This window comes from Coregonus lavaretus, assembly GCF_964263955.1.
Source record: "Coregonus lavaretus genome assembly, contig: HAP1_SCAFFOLD_3544, whole genome shotgun sequence".
In the NCBI taxonomy this organism is placed as follows: Eukaryota; Metazoa; Chordata; class Actinopteri; order Salmoniformes; family Salmonidae; genus Coregonus; species Coregonus lavaretus.
Window position 1 is genome coordinate 51610 of NW_028160897.1, and position 10095 is coordinate 61704.

A 10095-nucleotide genomic window follows, 5' to 3' on the forward strand; every position below is an offset into this window, starting at 1 on the left:
TCACTCATTCCTAACATTCAATCAAAAGCTGACCCCTCTTCCATACAAGATTAAGGTGCTTGATTAGGAACAAATGACTGTACATATGTTAATAGTTGTGCTCTACGATAATCTAGGAAACTGCTAATTAAATAACTGCAAACTACACGGTTTGAGTATTCATTAAGAAATTCAAGAGATAGATATATATATATATATATATATATATATATATAGATAGATATATATATATATATATATATATATATATCTATATCTATCTATGAGGGTAGTTTCTATTCATTTGAGTTGTATGTTTCAAAAGGTTTTCCACAATGTAGGTAGGAATCATATTACAAACGTGGTATTAAAAACAGGTTTTCATTAAATCTAGGTAGTTCTACAAACTCTTCAACTGAGTTTGATATGCAGGGAAGTCATTTATCAAAAACGTACAAAGTCCCTTGCAGGTTATCCTCTTTATGCGTGTCATGAAAATTTGAAGATGGATCCGATGGAATGTAAAAAATAAGTTGGTCAAAATCAAAATCAGCAGTAGGTAGGTATCACAAAACATGATAAAAAAAAAAAAAATCAAATTCAAATTCATGTCAACTGATCACACATTAACACTGGAGATGGATCACCCAACAGAGGGTAATATTAGTAAACTGGTACAAATCCACAATTGTACAGAGCCCTCTAGAGGAGAGCCCGGTCATTACAAGCTTATACACATCAGAACTGCCACATTCTGGCTTCACCCCAAATGCCACCCTATTCCCTACACCAGGGGTTTTCAACTCTTACCCTATGAGGTCCGGAGCCTGCTGATTTTCTGTTCTACCTGATAATTAAATTGCACACACCTGGTGTCCCAGGTCTAAATCAGTCCCTGATTAGACGGGAACGATGAAAAGACGCAGTGGCACTGGCTTCCAGGTCCAGAGTTTAGCTTGAGGGCCCTAAATAGTGCACTACCTTTGGCCAGAGTCCTAGTAGTGTGTTCTATAGAGAATGGTGTCATTTCAGACTCAGCTCACTGTGCCTCCAAGTTGTGACTTATCAGCAGAATGAAATAATAGACTAGATTAATCTGTCATAATAATACACATTATTAATGTGTTACGTGAGGTTTGACTTTGAGAATAGTATACTGGTCCCAGATCTGTTGGTTCAACTCCTTCGACTATCATACAGATACAGATTTGAGACCAGATTACTGAGAGAACTCTTCCGGAGGTTATCCTCATCCATAGAATGAGGATTATTACTTCATATACATTTACAGTTCAAGTGGTTTAGAAGAGTGTGGAGTGGCATTGTAACATTTTACATTAACACAATGGAGGTTGAATTTGAAAAGCATTAATAAAGTGCATAATGGATAGGTACTGAAATATTATGGTACTTAGTGTTTTTTAGACATTAAAATCATTATTTTCGTCAGTAGACACATTTTTCCCTCCACTGCACATCTGGCATATACTCCCAACACATTGGTGAGCTAACACAAAAATGCATGACATCTACAGTGGGGTGTTCATCAGTAGATGAGTGGTGGAGGAAGAGGAGGGAGAAACACAGTGAACCATCTATGGCTGGGGTGGCCAACCCTCCTCTGGAGAACTACTGGGTGCAAACGCTTATCCCTGCTCGAACATTCCTTATTCAACAGACCAGCTGTGTTGGAGAAGGGCTGGAGAAAAAGCTTAAACAATCAGTAGCTCTCCAGGTTTGCCAGATCCCCGATTTAAGACTAGCTTCCAAGGACCCTCTCCAGGAACGGGCTCAGGTCAGGTAGGGCAAGGGGGCATCAGGGGGGGTTACTCTGGGGGAATTGGGGCATTAGACACCTTGGGCTGTGCCCCCCTCACAGTGGTGGTGTTACCTCCACAGTCTACATACTGGTACATCTCCTGAGTGACCTGCTCCATGTGGCCAAAGTACATCGTCGTCACCGTCACCCTGGAAACAACAAGATGATTTAATTGAATTCAATAACTTTTTTGTACCCTTTAGGACAGGCATGAGATCAGATCAAGTCAATATAGAAAAATACAAAGAGGATATTGGTTGGATTTGGGATTAGGTCAATTTCCATTCTGTATGAATAGAGGACGGTATCAGAAAATATCCTTATTAATAAGGGGAGGTCATTAACCACACAGAACAAGGTTGACTAACTGTTCTGAGTGCATTAATACGCATTACATGGGAGAATGGAAGCCAGGCTTCGGTGGTTCTGTGTGAATGATTAAAGGGAGGTGTGCAGAGAGTACTTACTGCATCATGACAACGATGTTATGCACCTTTATGGTCTGCAGGCTGCAGTAATCACTAGGACATAGAGGAACAGACACTTCAGTCAGACAATGTGTCCACCAGCCGGCTCTTACTCTGTCGAACCGTCTGGTTTCACTGTGTTTCAGAAAGGGACTTGAATGGAGCCTATGGCTGGAGTGGGAAAAGGTCCCGCTGGATTTTCATTGGCTGATCTCAGTCCATCACCATCTAGCGTAACTCTTGAACCTCCCCTCTACATTGTGGATTTCAAAGCGGGAGCAGCGCAAGTGATAAGCTAAACAATGAACGAAGGGAGTTCGGGAAATTGGAAAGTATGCACCGAAGAATTCGTTTTCACATATAAACGTTATATGCCCATTTATATTTATTGCCGATTTTCTGCATTTTCAAAGTCCCATCTAATCCAGCTGTGGCAGGCTGTCCCTCTCCCACCTCTATTTTAACGTGCCCCTTTCAAGTCTGCCTTTGTTCCACACTGTTTGCAGGCTCTACATGAGCCTGGGGACGAGGTTAAGCACACTCAATCTGTACTCCCATATGATTTATTGAAACAAAGTCTTGAGCATTAGGTCTTTATCAGGTTCAGTGTTCTCATAAAGCTATGTGCTGTGCTGGGGTGTGCTGTGTTGTACTTACTACATGTAGCTCATCTCATCTGCTATAATGGTGGGAACCATGTAGTCAACCTGGGAACAACACACAGGGTTATGATCAAAAAGGTGACTAGGGGAAAGAGTGCTTGAAGTGCCAAAATACATAATGTGACAAGTTGAGCGAAGTAGGACCAGGAATAGGGGTCTGAGTCTACTGAACAAAACAGCTATGGCTTGATGGGTCTTGAATTTAGTGAAACTGGAGTTTCTGCTGCATGTCCAATAATGATGACAGAGTTGTAACCACGCTATTCCAGCGTTGTTAACATGCGGTTACCATGTTATTACAGAGTTGTGTACCTGCTCCATGCCCAGAGGACTGATAGCAGTGATGTAATTGATACGGGACTTCCCGATCACCGTCTTGGAGAACTGGACCTGGGCTGAGATGTTGGACACCTCTACACTGTAGTAGTTGTTATTGGTGATGTTCAGAGTGTTCTGGAAGGAAGAATAATATTTTACTGTCATTTTATGATCACAGAAATTAGTATTTGGGGCTTTTAACCTTACCCTCAGAGAAACACACAAACCCTGAGCAGTTTGAAGCCAGAGTTAGCCAGTGCGGCAACCCTGAAGCAGTTTAGGAGTTAAGTGCCTTGCTCAAGGAATCAAATTGCAGGGAATTTGGTATTTGATTACGATCCCCATTAGCTGTTGCAAAAGCTGCAGATACTCTTCCTGGGGTCCACACAAAACATGACATAATACAAAACATTATTAGACAGCTCAAGGCTTTTAAAGGCACACGTAGCCTACATATCAATACATACAACACTGCTTTGCTTTATCTTGGCCAGGTCGCAGTTGTAAATGAGAACTTGTTCTCAACTGGCTTACCTGGTTAAATAAAGGTGAAATAAATAAATAAAAAATACACACAAACTATCTAGGTCAAATAGGGGAGAGGCGTTGTGCCGTGAGGCGTTGCTTTATCTGTTTTTTGAAACCAGGTTTGCTGTTTATTTGAGCAATATGAGATGGAACGGAGTTCCATGCAATAATGGCTCTATATAATACTGTACACTTTCTTGAATTTGTTCTGGATTTGGGGACTGAAAAGACCCGTGGTGGCATGTCTGGTGGGGTAAGTGTGTGTGTCAGAGCTGTGTGCAAGTTGACTATGCAAACAGTTTGGGATTTTCAACACATTAATGTTTCTTATAAAAAGAAGAAGTGATGCAGTCAGTCTCTCCTCAACTCTTAGCCAAGCCATGCATAATATTTATAATGAAGAGCAAGACGTGCCGCTCTGTTTTGGGCCAGCTGCAGCTTCGGAATGGCAGGATACCTAGAATCCCACAACATTTGTGACCAAACTCATATGCCCAAACATGGCCTACTTTCAGAGCAAAGTACAGGTTGATAAGGAAAAGCAGACTCCTCCTGTGACTGTCCACATTGTGACCCAAATCATCATGTGGTTATACCAGAGGAGAGGTGCTCACCGTCACATTGAGATAGACAATCCTCTTGTCCTCGTCGTAGGTGACGAAGATAGACTTGACGCCCACGTAGGAGACGTCTATGGTACGAGGGAACAGGAAGAAGACAGCCAGGCTGGACAGCAGCAGACACACAGCCACCGAGGCCGTCACATACAGCTTTCTGTGGAGAGGAGGGAGAACAAAGGCAGGGTCAGAAGTTAAATAGCAGTTTGACAAATGCAGGGTACAAAGAATATTGTAACAAGAAAGTAATAGCTACTTGCACAGTCGCATCGGAAAACATTATTGTGACGTTTATCCTAGTGGGGCGGCAGGTAGCTTAGTGGGTAAGAGCGTTGTGCCAGTAACCGAAAGGTCGCTGGTTCTAATCCCCGAGCCGACTAGGTGAAAAATCTGTCGATGTGCCCTTAAGCAAGGCACTTAACCCTAATTGCTCCTGTAAGTCGCTCTGGATAAGAGCGTCTGCTAAATGACTAAAATGTAAATGTAAATGTAAGCTAGAGATACCAACCCAACAACATTCCACTTACGTTCTCCTAGGCCTGAGTCTCTGGTCACTGTATGGGATCAACGCCACCAGCTGGTTCTCTTGGCCTGCGTAATGCAAGGAAACATTTAAAACACTTAGGCTAATCATCTGACATAACTACAGCACAATATTACAGCAACACTAGGGATGTAACGATCCACCGATAGGCATCAGTCCCTGGTTCAACTGTTTAAGATACGTGTGCATCGGTTCACAGGAGCCTAAACCGATCCAAATGTGGCATGAATCAGTCAGAAATTCTATTCAAACGTTACAAACCGCCGGTTCACAAATTTTTTTTACTCATATAATTTAATTTCCCCTCTACGAAAATACCTCAACATTTTTTGTGACTGAATTGATGCATCCTCTCCTTCAGTAGCTATCGAACTAAGCATGTAAATGCATATGACAGTCATTGATCTCCATGTCAGATAACAACTGCACGCACAGAGTGCAGCTGGTCGCGCCAACGAGAGCCTATCCCTGATCTAATATCTGCGCAGCACCTTCAGCATTCAAATTATTGTAAAATGGCTTTGGCAATGTAAAATCATAGGCTTCATTAGTTGGGTGAATTTTTCGATTGCCAGGTTCACCATAAAATAGTTTTGCTTTAAATAGTCAGTGCATTTGGTCATTTTTACATGAACAGGATGAAGTTGTAATTTCATAACAAGGACAGCAATCATTTTTGCGAGCTGCACTCTAGGCCTATGGTCGGAGCGGGAGAAGAGCAGCTCTCCTCTGTAAAGTTCTAAACGGTCAAAACCATTCGCTTTTGAGACGGGTGAAATCCAAAGCTGTGCTATATTAATTCATAGCAAGAGCCTGATCGACAAATAATTTCACAGATATTATTGGCAAATATTGGTATTTTACCAATTTATTGATATCGGCCGCCAATAATTCCACCGATATTCGATAAATAGGATGAAAAGGGCATATATATATTTTTTTAATTTATCATTAAGGATAGGAGGCTCAAAGAAGAGGTTACCACAGGATAGCGGTAAGTCACTTTCTCAGCAAAACCTCTCACAGAGATAGCCTGGTTCCAAATAGGCATGTGCTTCAGGGAAGAGAACAGAGCTGTGAAGTAGCACAGTCAAGTTATTTGTCATAGAGCCCTGAAGGAGTGACTTCACAGCTGCAGTGTTTTTCCTATAAAACCCAGGGGTTATTACTTGACTGTGCCTGGTGCGTGCATGTTTGTGTTCATGTTGTGTCAGAATCTGTGTGTGGGTTTGGGTGTGTGTTTTCATCATGTGTTCAATCATATGGTGTTCCTAGGTGGGGGTTGATGCTGGCCCTCAGATCTTCTCCTATGCTATTTGCACTTATGCCACAGCCTCGGGGGGAAAAACTCAAGAAAATAGTTTATTCTCCATAAGATTTGTTTCATTAAATTGTGAAATAATCAATGGCTGTTGTGAATATAGGTACATTATGATTCTTGGCATTATGACAATAGTCAAAGGAGTGGGACTGCAAGTTCCAACAGAATCACCTATATTCACAACAGCCCTATTGTCCTGAGAGTTTTTCCCAAGGCTACAAAGCGCCACACGGTACCCTTAGTTTTGACACACAAAACAGAAAATCATTTGAATTTTGGAACTAATGTTCCTACAGCATGTCATCACACCCACCAGTGGAGAGAGCCTGCTCTAGCCATTGGTTTTAGGTGGTTTGAACAACCAACTGATATACTATAAACTTAGCACCCGACTGATATGTAGTTTCACCGATATTATCGGTTGATATTGGCCTTTTACTGGAATATATCCATGTCGGCCGATAATAAGATGACAAAGGGAATCTCATGCTTATCTGAACACTTGCAGCCCATATCATGACATGTCATTATTGTCACAATGTAAGAAATTAACATTTGAAGCACATTTCTTGGACAATTGCTCTTTTGGATGGCAATTTATGAGAACAGTGTGAAAAAAAAGTCACTTTTTCATTTCCCCACCGTAAAAACAGCAGGATATATCGGCAGATATATATCGGTAAGTTTTGTCCTCCCATAAAATCTTAGCTAGTCATAGCTAAGTTCTACAGATAAATATAGACATATTCCTTAAAACACTATCTGATAAAATGACAAGTTAATCAGTGGATGATGGGGATTTTCAGATACAAAGTGAGGGGGACAAAAAGCATATTGCTATTGGTAAATGCTCAGTCTACCCTATGGCTCAGCCCAGGAGCCTACACACAGCATATACATCATTCTCTCTCTTACACACACACACACACACACACACACACACACACACACGTCATCTCAGACAGATCCAGCTCAGAAAGGCCCAGCAGTATCAGATTTTAAATTTTACCGAATCGCATCGATTCATTCCACTTATCAAACCGAATCGCACTGAACCTTTTCAAAATAAAAGTATCGTTCCTGTATTGTGTCAGAGCCAATGTACCTAGCTAGATACGTATCGAATCGTGCTTGAAAGAAGAGATTCACATCCCTAAGCAATACTGTACAACATTATTATCCCTCAGAGGGGAAATTCACCAGGCTCCGGGGATAAAATAATATAGTGAGTCTACGGGCAAAGCATGAGTTATTCATTCAGCCATTGGTCTCATTCCCTCAAGCCCACAGAGTGAGTCAGAGTCACACCATTCATTATCCACAAGAGAGCACCTTTGTGGTTTTCCATACACATCATAACACTTCAACTGCAGTCTGACTATGACACTGAACAGAACAAAACTCTTACCCAGTCATATTCATTCAAATGGTATAGCATCTTAACCAAGTTATCTGGGACCAGGCTAGTAGTAGTCTCAACTCCTCCTGTTTACCTCTAGGTATCCTGTCTCTACCCTGACAGTGAACTCTACATAAGTATGCATGTGGTGCTCACCTCTAGGTATCCTCCCAGTGCCCTGGCAGCTGGGACATGTGACGCTGTCCCGGCCTGTGAACTCTACGTAGGGGAACTGGGACACATCCTCTCTCTTCCCATCATCCTCCTGGGTGTCGGTCAGGCTGTCCTGGGAGTCTTCGTGGCATGCCTGCTTGGGCAGGAGGGAAAGGGCCTTCCCCATGGTCACGCCTGGAGGAGAGGGTCAGAGGTTACAGGTTGCTGTTTGTTTGTCATGTTTTTAAAAAAATACATTCATACCGAAATGCCAAGACAATAAAAGCGTTTTAAATCATTACGTTTATCTTTCCGTTTTCTTCAAGAGTACTTTGATGGGAAAAGTCCCAAAATAAATGTTTCGTTTAGTAAGTGATGGCGTTCATCCCTATATGTTGTCTTACTGGATGCCTTTTAGAGCAGGGCTGGAGGAAAAAGCCTGTACTGTACACCCAGCAGTAGCTCTCCAGGAGGAGGGTTGGCCAACCAATGCAATACTTGTAGCTATACATCAATCAGGATTTGACAAAACTAGAAGTTAGCTAGCTATCTAGACATTGATTGGGTAACATTGGCAGGCTGGCTTCTTCAAGTCAACAAGAAATTGCCAAATAACAAGGTCTATAGCTAGATACAGGTTCAATACAATGATATCAAGGGAACCTAGCTAGATAAGCTTGCTAACATGATAACTGGCTTTGGCTAACAAACGGGAAAGTTAATCTTTGTTTAATTCACTGCTCCACTCCACTCATCATGCCAAGTATGCTAACTAGCTAGTTAGCTATATGGCATTGTCATTAATTGAGATTCCTCATCGGTTAGCAAGAGTCATTTGACTGTCGACTGGTTTGTAAACTAGCTAGTAAATCAACTATCATAACATAAGCTGGCTAATTAGCTAGCGAAAATGGCAGCAAAAGGATAACGTTAGCAGGCTAGCTAACGATAGCAACTGCTAGCTAGCATCAGCACAGCAGGCCAGTCTTGTTTGCTATATGCGCTGGAATAAAATGTATAACAGTATACTAGCTATTTTACGGTGAAATGAAATTATTATTGTCCGTCTTACCAGAAAACAAGTTGTTTTTTTCCTAGCAATCGTTTTAGGTTATGCAGGTCTTGTTCATCTATCAAACAACCTGACATGCGCAGTGCGTTTGGGATGATGACGTTCTTGTCAGCTGATGAGTAGTCAGAAAATAAATACAAGTTTTGGTCACCTCGGACAACGGGACATAGCTAGAAGGGATCAAGATTCTGTCAAATTAATGCGTTTTAGCTAACTCTAACCCTAACCTAATTATCCTAACAGCTACGTTAACTCTCCTAACCTGCTGTGAAAATTCTCCTAACCTGCTACGAAAAGTCAAATCTGACAAAAGCTGGATCCCGTCTAGCCATGACCCTGTCAACGCCTACAATAAACAATACAAATCCACAATTTAGCGCGCGAGGCTACAAAGTACTTTTTTAACCGCGACGGATTGTACATGTCGATTGATCCTCGCACTAAATTGAAAGACATAGCAAAACAGTACAAGAAAGTACTTCTGCAGGTCCTTGTAACACGTTTTTTGAAGTAAGAATGTGAAAAAGAAGTACTAAGCTATTTCAGGCATTTCTATGACTAAGACATGTCCTCCAAACAATCAGCAAATTATCTTCAATTATCGCAACAATTGTAGGCCTACTAATTTGAAATGTTCATATTCTTGCAAACAAAATCTGTAGGAATTCATGAGCTGCAGTTCTGTTTCTATCCACATGATGGCAGTGGCATTTAGTGTTTGAAATCCACCCACCACCGCCTAATGTACTAATTTACTGTGATACGTGTTTTGATTGTGCAACAATAATCTTATAGGCCTATATCTTCTGGAAACATGTGGCTTTTAATCCCTGTTATATCAATGCTTAACCAGCCTCATTCCTTTGTCATCAGCTGGATATCACCCAGATAGTACAGCATTGATTAGCATACAGCCCGCCACACCCTTATAAAGAGCATATCTTTCCATTTACATTTACATTATTTAGCAGACACTCTTATCCAGAGCGACTTACAGGAGCAATTAGGGTTAAGTGCCTTGCTCAAGGGCACATCAACAGATTTTTCACCTAGTTGGCTCGGGGATTAGAACCAGTGACCTTTCGGTTACTGGCACAACGCTCTTAACCACTAAGCTACCTGCTAGTGTTATACTAGTCAAATGAGATATAAAAAAAAGTTTATTCTTGACTTAAGTAATATACCAAATAAGAAAATATATAGTAAAACTATTAAT

The 10095-nt window shown here is 41.4% G+C and overlaps 1 protein-coding gene across 1 annotated transcript; it reads right to left on the reverse strand.

Moving 5' to 3' along the window:
- Window positions 1-266: 266 nt before the first annotated feature.
- LOC311121336 (transmembrane protein 106B-like) lies at window positions 267-8968 on the reverse strand. Its single transcript, XM_084195838.1, has 8 exons — window positions 8880-8968; window positions 7811-8002; window positions 4918-4981; window positions 4388-4547; window positions 3240-3380; window positions 2923-2972; window positions 2266-2319; window positions 267-1947 (listed from the first exon to the last, which is right to left on the reverse strand). Exons 2-8 carry the CDS (start codon window positions 7992-7994, stop codon window positions 1806-1808), a joined length of 795 nt encoding a protein of 264 aa, XP_084051964.1. The 5' UTR covers window positions 7995-8002; window positions 8880-8968; the 3' UTR covers window positions 267-1805.
- Between the last annotated feature and the right edge of the window lie 1127 nt (window positions 8969-10095).

Bases quoted from the DNA above. Each gene is read 5' to 3' on its own strand.
- LOC311121336 (XM_084195838.1), bottom strand. From the start codon at position 7,994: ATGGGGAAGGCCCTTTCCCTCCTGCCCAAGCAGGCATGCCACGAAGAC. The intron at 3,381-4,387 runs GTGAGCACCTCT...TCTTCCTTCCAG, and splicing joins TTGTCTATCTCAATGTGACG to AACACTCTGAACATCACCAA. The intron at 2,320-2,922 runs GTAAGTACAACA...TCTATGTCCTAG, and splicing joins GATGAGATGAGCTACATGTA to TGATTACTGCAGCCTGCAGA.